This window comes from Eublepharis macularius, chromosome 1 (assembly GCF_028583425.1).
Source record: "Eublepharis macularius isolate TG4126 chromosome 1, MPM_Emac_v1.0, whole genome shotgun sequence".
NCBI classification, from domain to species: Eukaryota; Metazoa; Chordata; class Lepidosauria; order Squamata; family Eublepharidae; genus Eublepharis; species Eublepharis macularius.
In genome coordinates this window covers 105045436-105064804 of record NC_072790.1, presented here as the reverse complement: position 1 = coordinate 105064804, position 19369 = coordinate 105045436, and the positions used below count along the sequence as shown (strand labels likewise).

The 19369-nt window shown below is 41.5% G+C and overlaps 1 protein-coding gene across 1 annotated transcript in view; it reads right to left on the bottom strand.

Moving 5' to 3' along the window:
• The window catches only part of SLC35F1 (solute carrier family 35 member F1), a 423749-nt gene that overhangs the window by 40774 nt on the left and 363606 nt on the right, over positions 1-19369 (bottom strand). The window contains exon 4 of the mRNA XM_054984460.1: positions 566-725. Within this exon, the coding sequence (XP_054840435.1) occupies positions 566-725 (160 nt within the window). The remainder of the gene's footprint in view (positions 1-565; positions 726-19369) is intronic.

Below are 19369 nucleotides of genomic sequence, written 5' to 3'. Positions count from 1 at the left end.
GGGGAGGAGTGCTTCGCATTGGATCCAGACTAAAGCCTTCCACAGACTCAAGGACTTTGGGGGGCTGTCATGGGGGGACAGTGGGACCCCCCCATGACAACCCCAAATACCTTCCAGTTCTGTACTCTAGATGAGGGGGACAATATTTCGGGAGGCTGTTATTTCAAGCTCCTGTTTTCAAGGGGTGATGAGAAAATCGCTCTCCATGGGTGGAAGTCCTTGCACCCATGAAAATATTAATCTGGATCTAAGCCCAGCTTTCCTGTGGCCTTAGTAAACGTACTTTGGGTTTCATAGTGTAATGAACACAGTGGGACTTACAGTCAATACTCAAAGCACCTCAAAAAATAGCTGTTACAAAATCTGCTTTCCAAATCAGTTCTGCTCTAATAAACATAAAAACAAAGACATTTTTAATAGCAGCTGGAGCATCTCACTAAGATGGAAGGGTTTTTAAAAATATTCTGAACTAATTATGTAAGTACATTTTAGGAAAATTTTCTGAACTTTCTGATAATTAGAAAATTAACATTTCTTCTAGATTGGAAAACATACAAATACTCACCTGCTCCTAGCTGTCTTCCAACAAGGACATCTGCTCCTGCCATACAGCCCATTCCCAAAATACAGACCACAATGCCGATGAAATGTACTGCCTTGTACCGCACCAGTAGGAAGAACCAAGAAAGTAATATCACAACTGGTATGACAAAACAATCTAGAAGCTGTAAGAAAAGAAAACAGCCACTTTTCAGGGTACACAGGACAATGTTTCCTGCCCCACTCTAATGTGGCTTCAGTCACATTCTATTAGCTACATGGCATAATCAAGAAGCAACATCAGAGCGAGGGCAGGAAGTAATGATGTCTGTCGGCAGCAAGAAATATGATCACTGCCACTGCTGAGTGAGGCGAATAATTTGCCTTTGTGATGCCTACCCAAAAATGCCAAAATAGTACCCCAACATCTTAGCATACAAGCAGGGTAGCAAAGAAGGAACAGCATTTTGGCCCAGCACTAGCACATATCAAAAATAAAGGGACCAAGATAGAAGTAGGGGTGCCATTCTCCAGAGGGGGCTTGGAGATCTCCTAGTCAACAGAGATGAGTTTCCCTGGAGAAAATGGCTGTTTTGGAGGGTAGACTCTATGGCATTATACCCCACTGAAGTCCCTCCACTCCACAAAACAGGCCCTCTCCAGGCTCCACATCCAAATCATCCGGAATTTCCCAACCAGAAGCTAGCAACCATAAATAGAACTTGTTTTTAAAAGCCTGAGGAGTTTATAAGTCTCCTAAACCTCACTGAAGTACCATTAGGATTGCCAACCTCCAAGCTAGGGTTGCCAGCCTCCGGGTGGTGGCTGGAGATCTCCTGGAATTACTAGTGATCTCCAGGTGACAAAGATCAGTTCCCCTGGAGAAAATGGCTGCTTTAGAGGGTGGGCTGTATGGCATTATACCGCACTGAAGCCCCTCCCCTCCCCACAGCAAACCCCACCCTTTCCAGGCTCCACCTCCAAAATCTCCAGGACTTTCCCAACTGGGACCTGGCAACCCTACTCCAAGCGGGGCCTGTAATTCTTCCAGAATTTCAAATGATCTCCACGCTACAAAGATCAGTTCCCCTGGAAAAAATGGCAGCTTTGGAGGGTGAACTCTATGACATTATATTCCTGCTGAGGTCCCTCCCTTCCCAAACTCCACCTTCCCCAGGCTCCATTCTAGGCTTACCAACTCTGGGTTAGGAAATTCCTGGAGATTTGGGGGCAAAGCTTGGAGATTGTGAGGTTTGAGGAGAGGAGGGATCTCAGCAGGGTGTAATGCCATACAGTCTACTTTCTACAGATGCCAGGATCCCTTACCCTCTTGGAGAGAGGGGGGACCCGGAACTTACCTTCTTTCCTCTTTTTTTTTTTTTGAAAATTTTTTTTATTGGGTTAGAATCCGTTATTTTTTACATTACATTCAATTTTCCCCAAATTTTTCACTTCTACCCCCCTCCCTTTCCCCCCCTTTTGTTGACTTCCAACAGCTTTCCCACCCTTTGTCCCTTTTCCCTTACTTCTATTAAATTCCTCTATCTAAAACAAATATACATTCTCCATTATACTAAGCAGTACATCCTTAACTACTTTTCTTGTTGTATACCCAAACTGTGAGTCTTTGTTTCCATCTTGGATAAACAATTTATCCCATTTCCAGTTTTAAATATTTCTATATATCATAAACCTATATATCATAAACCATAAAAATCTTACATTTAAATCAAACAATTTGACTTATTCTCTATATATTACTCATTGTATCTTTTTATGGTAATTCTATATAACTCATCACATAGTCAATCAATTTGACTCTTCTGTACATTCAGTTTGGTGCATTATACAAATCTTATCAAAGAAAGAAAATATTGTTGGTTACTCAATACTTATATTTAAACCTTATCATTCATTATTTTCTATCAATATTCTATCTATTAACCTATATATATATCAATCTGTTAATCTAACTGCTTATAAATTCACATTTATCTCTTCCCCCCCCGGTAAAGTCACCCCCCTCTACATTTTATTATACTTCAGTAGTTCTCAAACTGCCACAGTTTTCCTCCCACCTCCCATTTCTTCTCCAGATATTGTTTCAGCTTCTCCCAATCTGTGTTAAACTGCCCTGAGTCCAGATTTCTCAGTTTTCTTGTCATCTTGTCCATTTCTGCCATGTACAGCAATTTATAAATCCAATCTTCAATAGTTGGCACTTCTTGTACTTTCCATTTTTGCGCATACAAAAGTCTAGCTGCTGCTGTCATATAAAATATCAACGTCCTATGATGGGCTGGAATTCCCTCAATTCCCAAGTTTAGTAGCAGGAGTTCTGGGTTCTTATTTATTTGAAATTGTAAAATTTCACTCATTTCTCTTATTATTTCCCCCCAGTACTGCCTAGCTACATCACACGACCACCACATGTGATAGAGGGAGCCCTCATGCTTCCTACATTTCCAGCATTTATTAGAAGTGTTCAAGTTCCCTAGCGCAATCTTCTTTGGTGTCATGTACCAACGATAGATCATTTTGTAAATATTCTCTTTAATATTTGTACATGTCGTTGTCTTCATTGTAGTCTTCCACAAGTATTCCCATGCCTCCATTGTTATCTCTTTATTAAAATTTATAGCCCATTTCACCATTTGTGTTTTAACTGTCTCATCCTCAGTATACCATTTCAACAGTACTTGGTATACCTTGGATATTCTTTTCTTGTCCTCTTTAAAAAGGGTCTGCTCTAGTTCCGAATTCTCTATTCGTATACCTCCCTTTACACAGTCCGAGTTATACAAATCTCTGATCTGTCTATACTGGAACCAATCGTAGTTCGGTGATAGTTCCTCTTGCGTCTTTATTCTAAGTTTAGATGCTTCTATTTTAGTTATTTCTTTGTATGACAAACATTGTCGTTCGTTGTCAACAGCTCTCGGGTCTATCACCTCATATGGAACCACCCACCAAGGAGTTCCTTCTTGTAGGTAAATTCTGTACTTCTTCCAGATTGTATATAGACTTCTCCGTACAAAATGGTGCAGGAACATCGAGTTGACCTTTACTTTGTCATGCCATAGGTATGCATGCCATCCAAATATTTTTTTATATCCCTCTAGGGCTAATAGTTTCTTGTTCTTTAATGTCATCCACTCTTTCAGCCAAATTAGGCAGATTGCATCGTGATAAAGTCTCAGATTGGGCAGTTGCATTCCGCCTCTTTCTTTTGCATCTTGTAAAACTTTCATTTTCACTCGAGGCTTCTTGCCTGCCCATACAAAATCTGATATTTTCCTCTGCCATTTTTCAAATTGTTTAGAGTCTCTGATGATTGGTATTGTCTGTAGCAAAAACATCACTCTTGGTAACACATTCATCTTAACCGCTGCAATCCAACCCAACCATGACAGATTGAGCCTATTCCATTTAATCAAGTCTCTCTCAATCTGAATCCACAATTTTTCATAATTATTCTTGAACAAATCTATATTCTTTGCAGTCAGTTCAATTCCCAAATATTTCACCTTACTTGTTACTTCACAATCCATTGTTTCCATTAACAATTGTTGTTTCTGCTTAGTCATGTTTTTGCATAGTATCTTTGACTTCTTTTTGTTAATGAAGAAACCTGCCAAATCTCCAAACTCCTTGATCTTATCTATCACTTTTGGCATGTTCTCCAGTGGGTCCTCTACAATTAACATTATGTCATCCGCAAATGCTCTGACCTTGTATGAATAGTCCTTTATTTTTATTCCTCGAATTTCCTCGTCTTGTCGTATTTGTATCATCAGAATCTCCAATACTAAAATGAACAACAGTGGAGACAACGGGCAACCTTGTCTTGTTCCTTTGCTTATAGTCAATTTCTTGGTCAATTCATAATTTACCACAATTGCTGCAGTCTGGTCTCTATAAATTTCCTTAATTGCGCTGATGAATCTTTCTCCTAATTGTAGCTTTTCCATAGTGGCAAACATAAAGTCCCAGTTTAAGTTGTCAAATGCCTTTTCAGCGTCCACAAAGAAGAAACCAACCTCTTTATCACAACGCTTATCATAATATTCAATAGCATCAATCACTGTCCTTAAATTGTCTCTTATTTGTCTGTCTGGCAGAAAGCCTGCTTGCTCCTCCTCTATAGCTTCCGAAAGCCACCCCTTCAGTCTCTCCGCCAGTATCTTCGCAAAGATTTTATAGTCATTGTTGAGTAACGATATAGGTCTGTAATTTTTCACACTAGTCAGGTCTTGGCCCTCTTTTGGGATCAATGATATGTTCGCTTCAGACCAAGTGTCTGGAATCCTTTGATCCCTTAAAACTCCATTGATCACCTCCTTTAGGAATGGTGCCAGCTCATTGGCCATAGTCTTATAAAATTTAGCTGTAAGTCCGTCTGGCCCTGGCGCCTTTCCTAGATTTGCAGATTGTATTGCCTTACTTATTTCCTCATCCGTTACTTCACTGTTCAGTTTATTTCTCCAAGCGTCCGAGATTTCTGGAAGTGTCATTTTCTCCAAATATGACGCTATTGAGTCTTTATTTACTTCTTTCTTATTATACAGTTTAGCGTAGAATTTATAAAAGGCTCTACTAATGGTATTCTGTTCCAAATACGTTTTGTCATCTTCACAAATTTTATTTATTGTTTTCTTTTCCCTTCTTTTCTTCAGTTGCCATGCCAGGTACTTCCCAGGTTTATTTGCACCCTCAAACACTTTCTGATTCAGCCTTTTAAGATTCCACTCCAATTCTTTATTACTCATTGCTGTTAGCTGTTCTTGCAATATTTTAATTTCCTGGTATAATTTCTTTTTCCCTGGTCTCTTTTTTAACTGTATTTCCTTAGTTTTTATTTTCTCCTCAATCTCTTGTCTCTTCTCCTCTTTCTTCTTTCTTGCTCTACCATTTAAGTCCATTAGTATGCCCCTTATAACCACCTTATAAGCATCCCAAACTTTATCAGTTGGTACTTCTTTATTCACGTTGTATTGAATGAAAAACTTTGTCTCTCTTCTCAATATTTCCATATTCTCTTTTTCCTGTAACAAATCCTCATTTATTCTCCATGCTTTCCTTTTCCTCCTTTTCCCCAACTTCCACATAATTGGGTTGTGATCTGAGCCTACCATCGGCATTATTTCTACATCTTTAGTCCATAACGCCAAATCCTTTGAGGCCCAGATCATGTCAATTCTTGATAACGTGGAATGCCTTGCAGAATAAAAAGTAAACTGCCTACTTTTAGGATATTCTCTCCTCCATACATCTTCGAGAGTCTCTTGTTGAATCAACTCAAAAAAGAGCTTTGGTAATAGTCCTCTTTTCTTTTGTGTCATTGTAGTCTTTTTATCCAGTTCCAAGTCTGTCACTCCATTGAAGTCTCCAGCAAGAATTATTTGGTCATATGAAAGATCATCTAAATGCTTCCTCAAATCCTCAAAGAAGCTCTCTTTTGCACCGTTGGGTGCATAGATTCCGACTACCAACACTCTCTTTAAATTCCAAGTACATTCCACTGCTACAAATCTGGCTTCCACAGCTTTCATTATAAATTTTGGTTGTAGCTCCTCTTTTACATACAACACCACTCCTCTTTTTTTTTTACTTGAGGCCGCTACAAAGTCTTTGCCCAATTTTCCCAGTTTTAGATATTTTACATCCTGTTTTCGAATATGAGTCTCTTGCAAACAAACAATATCACATTTTTGTTTTAATAGCCAGTGAAAAATATTTTTTCTCTTATTCGGTGAGTTTAGTCCATTTACATTCCAAGATAATACTTTACACTCCATATTCATAATCTTGTTGGTAAGTCTTTTTCATTGTCCCTTATAAATCGCTCCATCTCCCGCTCAGATCTGATACGCTTTTTAGCGCCTCCAAATTTGAAGGACAAACCCTCTGGGAGCTCCCATCTGTACCTGATTTTCATGTCCTTCAGCATCTGGATTAGCCCTTTATATTTTTTCCGATCTAGTAACACTGATCTGGGTAGTTCCTTCATTATGATAATTGTCTTGCCATCGATCTCCAATGGATCTTGAAACTGTTTAGTCACAATCTTCTCTTTCATGTTTCTTGTTGTAAATTGTATAATCACGTCTCTTGGTAGTTTCCTCTGGGTTGCAATTCTCGAATTCACACGATATGCCACATCTAGGATAGCCACAACATCCTCCTCCTCCTTCCCCAGGTATTCAGCTAACACCTCCGTCATCTGTTCTTGCGCTGTCTTTCCTTCCACTTCCGGCAGGCCGCGAAATCTGAGCTGCTTCTCCATATGTTTGCTTTCCGCAACCGCCATCCTTCCCCTCATCAGCCTCATCTCTGTTTGTTGCGTATCTGCTAGGTTCTCCATCGCTCCTTCTACTGTTTTAACTCTCTGCTGCGTCCCTTGTAATTCACTTTGTATTGTTTCCATACCTTTCTTCACTTCTGACAGCTCCGATTTTACTTCTGACAGCTCCGATTTTACTGTCTGTTTAACCTCTTTAATCAGCTCCAATTTCATGTCTTTAAATTCTTTAATCACCTCCAAAAGTTTTTTATCCAGGTTTTCTATTGCCGATTGCCACTCTTTCTTCGACATCGTGGGGCTTGCTTTAGCTCGCTCCCACGAATCCGCTCTCTTCCTTAACTCCGTGGCGTTAAATTTAGTACCTTTTTTATTTCAAATGTCCCGGTCTTCTTGCATAAATTAACTTTAAAGGGTCCAAAATGTCGGGCGTCTTTTCTCTATGGTCTCTCTATGATTTTATAATCCAATATGGCCTACTTCCTTTTCCGCTGAGGCCGCGGCCCTTCCCCTCTCAAAGATGGCGATTCCCTTCTTCCTGCCCTCCAGCCAGGGCCGCTTCTCTCCAGCCGCTCTATTGTTGTTACGCACTTCCTGTCTCCCGTCTTCCCACAGCAGATCTCGTGTTGGTGTCTTTTTCTCACAGCTCCAAAGCCACAGGTATTCAAAACAATAGTCCGATTTCTTTAATAACTTCTTTAAACTTAGTCTCTTTTCTAATACAACTCCTGCCGAAGCTTCCCCTCCTTTTCACTAGTCTGTTGCAGTTTAAAAGTCTACTTTTTTTCCTCTCTGTTTTTATCAATCTGTCCCGTATCGGAAGATAGTGATCTTTACCTTCCCTTCACTTTTCTCGGGTTGTAATCGCTGTTTCGATTTCAGATTCTCCTTTCCACTTCTTCCCCCAATCGAAGCTTGGGTATGTAGGTCTTATGCCAGCCGAGTTGGCCCCAAAACTGCCGCAGAGATTGTAGCCGACCCGTCTCAGGGTGGGACCTCAAGGATCGGGAGGGGACCCGTTGTGTAGAGCCCCCCCCTCGTCCGAGATCAACGTGCCCTAGGGTCTCGAGCGTTCTTTGCCTGCTCTCCGCCTGAGAGCAGTCGGCCACGGGCTATTTTCACCCCGCCGGCCGCTTAAAACGGCAGTCCGGTCAGCTCCGCAAATGGAGCTGCGTTAGACCTCCATAAATCCCAAACCTGAAGTCGTCACCTTCTTTCCTCTTTGTGTGTTCCTTGCATGTGTGTGCCCCCATGATTATGTCACTTCAAGGAAGTGATATCATTGTGCAGGGGCAGGCACGCGCTTCACAGCAGGCTGATTTGGGCCCCAAACGGGCAGCCTTTTGGGGGCCCAAATCGGCCCGCAGCAAAGCACGGGAGCATTCTTGGGGTGGTGCGATGATATCACTATTGGGAAGTGATATCATCACATTGCATCGCTCCAGGAGCATGCCTGGGAAGCCCGTTCCTGCATCTTTCCCTCTGCCGGCCAGGTAAGTAGTGGTGGGAGGTGGAGGGTGGAAGCAGGGGACTGGGATCCCTACTACTTTCTGAAGCAGCCATTTTCTCCAGGGGAGCTGATCTCTGTCACTTGGAGATCAGTTGTAATTTCAGGAGATCTCTAGGTCCCACTGGAGGTTGAAAGTCCTACTGCACCCCAAATCTCCTGGAATTGCCCAACCCAGAGTTGGCAATCCTAAGTGTCACGTTTGAAAATGCTGGATGCTGAGAATGCTTTTAAAATTGACCTTCAATTGATCAGCATTGTCTGATTTTAATATGAGAACAGTTGCCAGTTATTTAAACAAAGCCTAATAATCAGTTACCCTTCCTCTTTCTTCAACTACTGCTAAATGAGGAATGTGTATATGTGGAGGGATTAGGGAGTTATAGCCTGGGTTTAAAAATAGCAATGCCATAAGTCTGAAGGAGAACACTCACTGTGTTTGTATAAGCTCTGTTAACATATCCCTGATATTTACTTAAACAATATTGTGCTGTTGAACAACAGTCATAGCCAGGAATTGGCAGGTGGGAGAAAGAAGTGGTAGGTTTCCTTCAGAAACTCATGTACTTTGCTATAACTTGATTCTTTCAGAAGCCTTTTTGGTTCATCCATTTCCTTAAGGACAAACTAAGAGTTGGTGCAGCATGGTGGTAGCTACTGCTATGAGTTAGGAAGTCCCCAGTTCAAATGTCACCATATAGTTGTCTCAGCCTTTGCCCTTTGTCTGTAATAGGGGGATAATGAAGAGGAAAAATTAATTCTGTTGGGAGGGGGAAAATAATTTATAGTGGGACATAGCCTTCTCTTCCCTTCCCAGAGCAGTATGAAACAATTTTAGTTTTGGAAAAATAAGAACTGTCATGATATGTATGGGAGTAGTAGTTGGAACAGAAGACTGGCATAGGATGTGCCAAGGAACCAAGGCATGAAGCAGTCCCCAGAAACATACGGGAGATAAAGAAGAGAATTATTAATGGAGGCACTCTGGCCTGAAAGCAGCTTCTGCATTTAAAGTGAGAGATGATGCTCTAAAAGGCATTCCTAGGCCTTTCTGAGGCAAAAATGGCCTCAAGCACACCTTGCATTGTACAAATTATATAAGATGGTGTCCCGAGTCTTCTTAGATGAAAAATCAATAATAATCTCGCGAGGCAGCTGACACTTCGTTGCATATTTTGAAGATGTCCGGCGGACTTCCAGAATATCGCTTTTTAACTCTTCTTTAGTTGCCTTTGCGGATGACACCAAAAGTTCCGACACCAAATCCTTTAAGTTTTCACTTTCCTCCTCCTTCACATTCTGAAGACGCAATACCATCTGAGCACAATCCACTTGTAACCCTATCAATTGATTCTCCAAAAGCTTTACTTCTTTGTTTGTTGCTTTCATGAGTACTGCGTTTGCCCGAGCAGACTGCTCTGCCCCAGACGCTACGTCTTTAATGGTTTTCACTTCGTTCTCAACTGAGCCAACCCTTTGACCGATTTCATTTAGCTTATCAACAAAGGGCTTCATAGCTTCAACGATCGACCGTTTAACCACCTCTTCAAGAGACTCCTTTCCCCTGCAAAGCAGCCGAAACAGATTTGCCCACAGCAGGGCTCTGCTTTTTCGTCGCCATCTTAGGGGGGGGGAGTCTGCCAACTAAGTTCCAAAACTCAATGAAGGGGAAGATATCCGAACCTTCCTAGCATCAACTCCCACCAATCCTTCGCATACGCTTAGAATAACAGAAGGGATTCACTTACTTTCAGGTTTTCACCTTAAATCTGCTTCTTGCCGTTCTCCATGGCCCGGCAGCACGCGATGTGCTGCGCAAGTCTGCCGGCCTCCGTAGGAGCAAACGGGCAATTTACCCCCTGAATCGACTTCAGGGGGCTCTTCCCACAGCGCTCCGGACCCTGACCCCCTCACTGGGAGTCCTGGAGGTTAACCCTCGCAGGCCAACCACCCAGTCAGGCTGCTCGGGCGCTTCCTCCCGGACCTGTGGAGAGGAGCGTCCGACATGGCCAGGAAAATGAAACCGAATTGAATGAGAAAATATTCTCACTATCTTTTGTTCAGTAATACATTAATGCTATCAGAATCCTTTGAATGAAGCTCCTAATATCTGCTGGGGAGAAGACGTGAGAAAGCATTCATTATATTTAGTCTATCAGTCATTCTAAGCAGTCATTATATTTATTCTATCAGTCAATTTGTCATTATATTTATTCTATTTTTATATTTATATTTATTCTATTTATTCTTATTAAAAATTTTTATAACATTAACGTGAAGCATACAAATGCTAAAATTGGTAAACAGACGATATGGGCAGAGGAATCTAGCAATGATAGTCCTCTGAGTCCAGGACCAGCTCATGTGGCCTTGGGTCTACAGGGGAGTAAGCTTATTCCCAGTCTTGACCCCTAAACCAATCATAGGGGCTGAGCACGGAGACTCTGAGGAGATCTGATGCTTGAGCCAAACAGATGCCAGGATGCAGTTCCAATCTCTCCTCTGTCTGCTTACCACTTGGTAGGGAACAAAGAAGGGGAAAGAGCCAACCTTCCTATTTCTTCCTTCTTCCCCTCTCCCTTTGGTGAATTCCTCATGGGCCCTCACTATTATTTTTAAATTCATCTTTCTTCATTTACACATTATCGCCAGTTCTTTCAGCAGTTCCAAAGTAAAGCTTCTGGCAGTGTCAATTTTTCTGTCAAGCAAAGGGACCATAAGTTTGGCCATCTACCTCTTCATTCCTTAGGTATCTATGCAATGTGGAGATCATGTGCCAAACCATTGGAGAATTCTGCCAGAAATATCTACAAGGTAAGGGCTCAAGAAAATGGAAGGAGATAGAGGGCTTCTACAATTAGAGTTAGCATTCCTGTGCTTCTAGCATTCAAGATGTTCTATGCTGGGGGCAAATGACAAGGCCTGCATGAGCCAAAGGGAGGGATGTCTTTCTGGAACAAAGATGAAGGTAGTAATAGATGATGAATAGTAATAGAAGTAGATGGTAGTAATAGAAGATGAAGGTAGTAGTAAGAGTGAGTCAAGGTCTTTCTCTGAGGAATCCACCCAAATAGGAGGAATCAGGGAAAAGAAACATGCAAGCACAAGCAAGAAAGGAACTGAACACTGTATATTGCCTTGCCCATGCCCCCATTCATTCCTGTGATGCATGTCCACTGTACACTGTGATCTCCTCCAAGGCTCATCACATGATACCATACTGTGATGTTGAGAATTTCCCTGTCATACAAGAAGCTGCCATTGATAAGTGGCAGGGCAATGTACCAAGGGATACAGAGTCATAATACTGTGTTTGTAGATGTAAAAACATTTGTACAAACAGAAAACTAATGTAAATGATTTGTGAGTTTATTAACATTTTTTTCAGAATGTATCAATTTCCCAAAATGTATGGTACATTTCATCCAAAGTGGAGTAAAAGCCTTTGAAAAAAGTAGCATTGAGATCAATAACAAAAGTTGTTGATCTTTACTGATACCAAAGCAAAATGCTGGTCAGCAAACTCCCAGTGAAATTTAACAAAAAACTGATCCTCTTTCATTGATCTCCTTCCCCGCTTCCTTCCAATTATTACCCTCTGTCACCGCATTTGGGCACCTCATTAGTGCAGCCCTCAAGCAAATTGCATGAAAATTTTCCTGCTCACAGCTGCCACCTGTCAGGGTCTGGCCTGAAGGTACAGTAGCAGCAGTTGCAAGAGGGATTAAGATTTAGCCTGCAGAGGGATTTATTACCCAGCACCTCACCTCTTCTAATTGGCAATTTCCCCTCTGGTCATGTCTAACATAACTGATCTGTGAAAGGCATATTCTTTAACTAATGCCAAGCTTCTCCTTCAAACAGTGCTAAAAAAAACCCATCCTGAGCTCTAGCTTAAAATTCTAGTTTTGTTAACCAAGGGCATTTGAAATTGCTGCATTTTTTTATTGTTAATCACACACAGATGATACTCTGAAATCACAGAACATGAATTCTCTAAAAAGAGAGCCCTGCAGTGTCATGGAAAGAGCTATAGACAAAAGGCCATCACACAAATAACATTTATTTTCTCTTCTTAGTGACAAAACATCTTGCATTGCTTTTTGTGGCCATGTTTATTGCAAATTTCCTCAAGAAATGTATGTTCAAGTTCACTACTTAAAAAATAATGACTGACCAGCCAATATGCACTACCAAAGAGGAGATCGGGAGCTGGGGGGTGGGGTGGGGGTGGAATCAAAGATCTAAAACTGAATGGCAAAATAATGTTTAGATAAAGGCTCTAGCATATGCATACTGAATGTTTCCTTTGACACAGGTAATATAATAGAAGGCTGATGTATATATGGTGCGTTAGCTAAGAATAGAATTCTTAAGAACTAATTCTTCATAAACTTCTATCTTTCCATTTTTACTTTTGCAGATAAGTGAGCCAGACATGTGCTATTGGGTTGGGGGGCGGGGGGTTGGCAAGGTGGGGAAAATCCATAAATCATTAGTTATTTTTGTGAACTGACTCATGTTTCTTTTTTCTATTTAGAGCCCCTTTACTAGGTATGTTCTACTAAACACCCATCTGGATGGGGTTGATTAAATGGATATTTTCTATGCAATCAGCCCAAATGCATGAGAAATATATGCATGATTGACTGCTCCCCAGCCATATGAATGCAAAATTTATGTGCAGATTGTGGCCATATGAGATCACAGGGAAGCAGTTACCATGTTGCTACTGATCATATGTGAAGCAATAATGTGAAATAAATATACATGTTTAAAGCACAGGAAAATCAAATGTACAATGTCAGACCTGGTTGGAATTTTAAGGCAAAATACTTCATTTAAAAGGCTTATATGACAAAAATGAACTGGGAGATCTGATAGTGGGATAGACTGGGAGAATATGTTAACATTTTGCAAGCACATCCATGGAGCTTATAAATCCTTAAAAGCAGGGCCCTTGCAGGAGCACTCCCAGAGGGGTGGCTGTACCCTGTGCAAAGACGTCATTTCCTGTAAGTGATGTCATCACACAGTCCTGGGATCACGTGCGTGCTTTGCGTGCACGCATGTGGTGCCAGGGGCACTACCTTCACCAGGAGTTGCCATGTCTGCTGGCAACCTACTGAGTTCCACCACCTCTTTTCCCAGAAAAAAAGCCCTGCTTAAAAGTAATCAATTACAGAAACTGACCAAAAATGTTCCTAAGTATTTCAAGTTATCACTTGGAGCTGAAGATGCTACACTCTAACATTGCAAAAGCTGTCATTCAAAAATCTATTCAGAGACTACTGTATATCATAAGTACCAGTGATAAAAATGTGGCTTGTAATGACATTCAATATCATAGAAAAGAAAGCCTAACTAGAAATTGTAATGTACAATGCTTGACATTTTAAAGAGAAAACCTCTAACATGGAATACAATGTGCATGATGTAGAATGCTGGCACCTTCTTAATGCAACATCAGAAAGGCCAGAAAATATTTCATACATATAAAGAAATACAACTGACAGATCACTAAAAGAAAGCCATCATTCTTCAATGCTTTGGTGTGGGGGAGAATTTTATGTGCAACTGAGAAGCAATGATTCAAAGTGCATTTAACACACATCTCTACAGAAATCCCTAAACTCTGTTTAGCCCTACAAAAGGACACAGTAACAAGATAAATTTGGAAAGTAAGATGATACAGAGACTTTCTGAAAGGCAGCAGGGTTCTAGTCCTTAACCAAGAGAGAGCTGACACAGAGAAGTGGGGAAAAATGATACAAGTTTGTATTCAATCTCTTACAGATCCATGTTCTGTATAATTCTCAGACTTAAAGAGGTTCATTGCCCCTTCCATGCCTCCACCCCATTTTCTGGGTAAATTGGCCTGAACCTGAAATCTGAAATAGTATAGCCCAGGCAGGGTTTACCACTTCAGTAACAGACAGGCTCAATTAACTCAAACAATTGTACTATTAAGACAAACTGTTAAAATTTTACATTTTATACATCACATTTATTTTACATATGTGACGTATACATTGTATACGTCACATATATTTTAAAATAAAAATGAATAGGCTAAGATTAAAGTATATATTTGCCACCATTATCTAAATGTTTTGCCATTTAACTAAGTTCTTTACTTATCTTCTACCCTGACTTATGTGAATTACACAGAATATATTTTGTGTATTTCCTATAGAATCTGGGACTACATGACAGGAATACACAATTTGTATCTCTTGCCCATGTACCATAACTAAGTGAGACTTATAAGACAAAGATTCATATAGCAAATCCTGATTAATTTTATAGCAATTTTACCATAGTACAAGCTTTGACAGGTTTATGTAATTCTGTAAATGCAGGAAAGCATTTAGACAAAGATTACTTTTATGTTATAATTTCATACTTTATTTCAAAAGCTAAATATCATAAAATTTACAACATTTCTATTTTCTATCAAAACTAAAAATTTAAAGTATCAGATATGCAGGAAAAAATAGGATTTCCCCCAATGAGTTTTCTACTGTAACCCAGAAGTGAAAAAAGTGGAGGCAGGTTCACAGATTATGAATGTTAAAGCCATGTCACATGTAACACTGAGGCAAATTTGGTTTGTTATCAAGTGTACACTGAACAGAAATGTGTGGCCAATGAAGGGCTGGTCTTCCTCATGAAGTCACCATGCCATGGCAACTACAGTAACCTCCATAGCCAGAGGCAGAAAACCTTAAAATACCAGTGCAACATCAGGAGACTCTATGCCTTGTTCGCTGGTTGGCCACTGTGTGAAACAGGATGTTCAACTTCCACTGGTCTGAGCCAGCAGGGCACTTATAACAACAACAACAACAACATTAGATTTATATACTGTCCTTCAAGACAACTTAACTCCCATCCAGAGTAGTTTACAAAGTATGTTATTATTATCCCCACAGCAATCACCCTGTAAGGTGGGTGGGGCTGAGAGAGCTCCTAGAAGCTGTGACTGACCCAAGGTCACCCAGCTGGCTTCTATCAGAGGAGTGGGGAATCAAACCCCGACCTCCAGATTAGAGTCTCACACTCTTAACCACTACACAAAACTGGCTGTCAGCTACCTGATAAAGATAAGAAACATGTGTTTGCTGAATTCATACTTGAAAATGTGTGCCCCCAAATATAATGTATGAAATGACCCTTAGAAAAAAAGAACAATGTTCTGCATACTTCCTCTAGGAAAATATCCCAATTTCTGACACTGGAAAAATGGCTTATTCAAAGAAATATACTACTATCTTGTAGCACATCTTCAAAGAGGCTTAGAACCATTTAAAATTAGGAGCAAATAGTGCATTGTATTCCACTAAAGATTATTTTGATAATTAACCTTAGGCTTTTGCAGAAAGCTGCCCGATGTTTCTTTGTTGAAAACACCCCAAGCTTAGTCCATTTTCCTATTAGGTTTTGCATCACAGAGCAGACACTTCATGTGAAAAATGATATATGCTCTAAAGGTGATTATTCGCTGAAATAGTTCTTTTACTGCTTGCCATTAAAATACTGTAAAAGAGATTTCTCATTTATAGAATGTTCATTGCCATCAGCTAAAAAACATATTAATTGTAACATACTTATTCCCTTCACAGATCATACTAACTAGATGATCTGGCTACAGTGATCCATGGTATTATCACATCCAGGTTAAATTACTGCAATACACTGCCTTTGAGAACTCCCTGGAAACTCTGGTTGCCCATATATTTCCAGGCACTATTCTTACCTTTAAAGTCCTAAATGGCTTGGTGCCAAGGTACCTGAAGGACAATCGCTTCCCATATTGTCTAGCCAACAATTTAAGCCATGTTTTTTGAGCCCCCACCTGTTGCAGTGAGGCAGTTTGTGAGCAGAAACAGGCTTTCTCGTTGGTTGTGCTTTACCTTTTGAACATCCCTCCCATTGATACTTGCCTGGCACCTACCCAATTCCTTTTTAGGCATGGGAAGATTGGCCTTTGAGGCCACCAGGGAAAATCCTGTTGGTGCTGCACTGGAGGGCCACCTCTCCCTGAGCTCCCCAAGTCCCCCAGTCCTTTCCATGGGTGCTCTTCTAGCTGGTAGATCCACTGTTAGTCTTGTCCCGCCTCTGCTATAGTCTACGTTCCCTGCAGGCTGACTACATTCAACCTTGAGGGAGGAGGACATGCATGGGGCCTTGGCTCTTGCTTTCAGGGGTCAGAAGAAGGGACACAAGTCCAGAACATTTAGCCAGAGCATGGGGCTTTTCAGAGCCCCCATGCCTCCATGGCACAGGGAGCTGATGAGTGGGTGCAGCATAAACAATGTGAGACAATATTGGGACCAGTCAGTTTCAAGCTATGTGATCTCAGCAGTTTTGCCAGGGACGGTGCTCCCTCCATGTTTCCACGGCTCTCTTTGACTTCTCTTTCTATGCCTTTTTTGCTTTCTCTGTGTAGGAGTGGAAGGGATGATTGACAGGCTGTGTGTGTGGGTGGGGGGAAGATTTTCAGTATTGGCACATCTGTGCAGTGCAATGAGGAGTAAGGGGATAAGGAGGGGTGGCATCAGCAGGGAGTGGTATGCGGGCAGTAGCAGGTGGATGTTGTCCCTGCCCACCTCTAACCCACTTGCTGCTGCTTCCTGCTTTTTTTTCCTGTCCAGTTTCATCTCCTAGGATACTCTGTTGTGACCTAAAGGCATCATTATTCAACAACAACAACCAACTTCAAAAGGAGACTTCAGCATGGATTTGTAGAACTAGAATTTTCAGCAAGTTTTATACTATTTTATTTTAGACCTTTAATTGAAGGGAGGGATTTCTCTCCTACTAAAGGTGTTAACACAGCAAAATTAGGCTGACTGTGTTATCACCAGTTACTACTTAGTTTGTTTTCATTTGAGCTTTCTATAGAATTGTACCATTGCCTGGCCCCGTTTACAAGTTCTCTTTTTATACCCATGCATGTATGTATTTACCACCTGAGAAAAGCTCTGTGCATTTGATAAGCTGGGCTCTCATCCACTAAAGTGCACACCCCCATAAATCTGTTACTCTGAATTGTCTCAATAATTGTTGTTGTTATAGAAAAGCGAGTACGCATGACATAATTACTACAGAATATCTGAGTAATCCATATAGAAACAGAAGTGGAGAGATGTTGTGAAATTTTGTGGCCAATGAAAGAATTAAGATTGCAGCCTAGCATCGATGGTGAAGGAGTGGAGGGGGCTCTGGCAACAAATACAAGCACACACATTGGCTGGAGTAAACATTTTGGCTACAACTTTATTGAGATACAGCAAACAGGAGCATTGGCGATACATGTGGGTTGGATCCCCAAACATTGGCTAACCCACTTGCCAGCTGATGACCCTCACCCCCTCAGACCACCGCTGAGGGAGGAACCAAGGAGTGATATTGTTGGGGAGATCACATGGGTGTACACCCCTGTGTGACTACCTTGTCACCTGGGAGTGAGAACGCTCCTGGGCATGCACCATCATAACTCACTTCCAAGATTCCTTATGGGAATCCCTTTAATGGGGAGGCTGGGCATGCAGGCCCTGACTCCCCCCAAAAGGGATCTGATCCAATGCAATGGATCAGATGAAAATTAAACACATAGGGAATCTAAGAGACCCCAACAACAGGGAGAGGTGGATGGGGTTCACTGGCAAAGTCAAGAGCGGGTGGGGTGGGGCCAGCTGCTCTTTAAGTACCAGGCTGCTGAATCAGAGGGAAAACTGTGCCCGTCTGGTCTGGAGCCAGGCCTTGCCTCCTGCACTCCCCCTCCCGGCTTCTCCTGTTAGGGTGGCCGAGAAGTTTGAAGGCACTGACTGTGGGCTCACCCCACAGTCAAGCAAGCCTGAAATATGGTGGCTGCCACACCCCGTGCCCCTCTGTCAAAACTAATGTGCTCTTATATTTATAAGAATGACTAACGTTTATCCTTCTATCCATTCCTGGATGGATTCATTCCAGTGCCTGTTCTGGTGAGTTCAGCTGGCATATTCCAGGGATCATAAAGTCTGCCTTCTTCACAACTTTTATTGTAATTATATAAACATTACATTGTCATCCTAAACTGATCTACTCAGAATCCTACTGAAGATTACTCAATGGGGCTTACTGTTAGGAAAGTGTTCTCAGGATTGTACAGACATTAACATTAACTCCCCCTCCCTACTGGTGGCCTACCTTTTAAAAAACAAATTTTGAACTACACTTAAAACACCCCATTGACTAAAGAACCTTCTGATTAAGGAATAGTCTAACACATTAGCTGAAATCTAATTAAGACACCTCTGCTGGTCTGAGTTCTTCTCCCTTTCTGCAATAGTGGCCTCTTCTGTTGGGTTCAGCTAACAGCACAACTGCACAAGAAGTGCTGCTCTTTTGCAACAGGAGCGTAGTATAGGTGGGCAGAACTGTCCATCTCAGCAGTCAGCCAATAGGACAATCAGGGACAGGAGTCTTTAGGTAGGGCAGTGCCCATTACTGAGGCCTCTGCTCATCAGCAGAGGGAACTCTCCTAGCTTTTACAATGGGATTGTCTGGGGCAAAAGGCTGTTTAACCCTACACAATCATGTCCTGACTAGGACAGCTGTCATGAGCAGCCAGGCACATGCTGGTACGGACATGAATAGCTAGGACAACAGGAAGGGAACAGGACAGTTCCCTGTGGTTCTGCAGAAGCCTCGTTTTCTCTGTCCACTCTTGTACTATATGCAGAAAATCTGGATTTATCCGTTAGTATTTTATAACATGGGACATAAAAAGAGGGCTGTCCTATTAAAAAAATAACAACAGGACAAATGGTCACCATATGTGTGAAGCAGTGTTACCCATTGCTCCTCAGCACCAAAATCCCATTACTGAAGAGAAAACTGAAGAGAAATCAGCTCCTGTCTCTTTCCATAAACATACACAGGATGAGGAAGAAGATAAGAGAGGAGACTACCTTTTTCCAAGAAACGTTAAAGCCTCCTCAGGGAGGTCTCCCTCCCATTTCTCAGGGCCATAG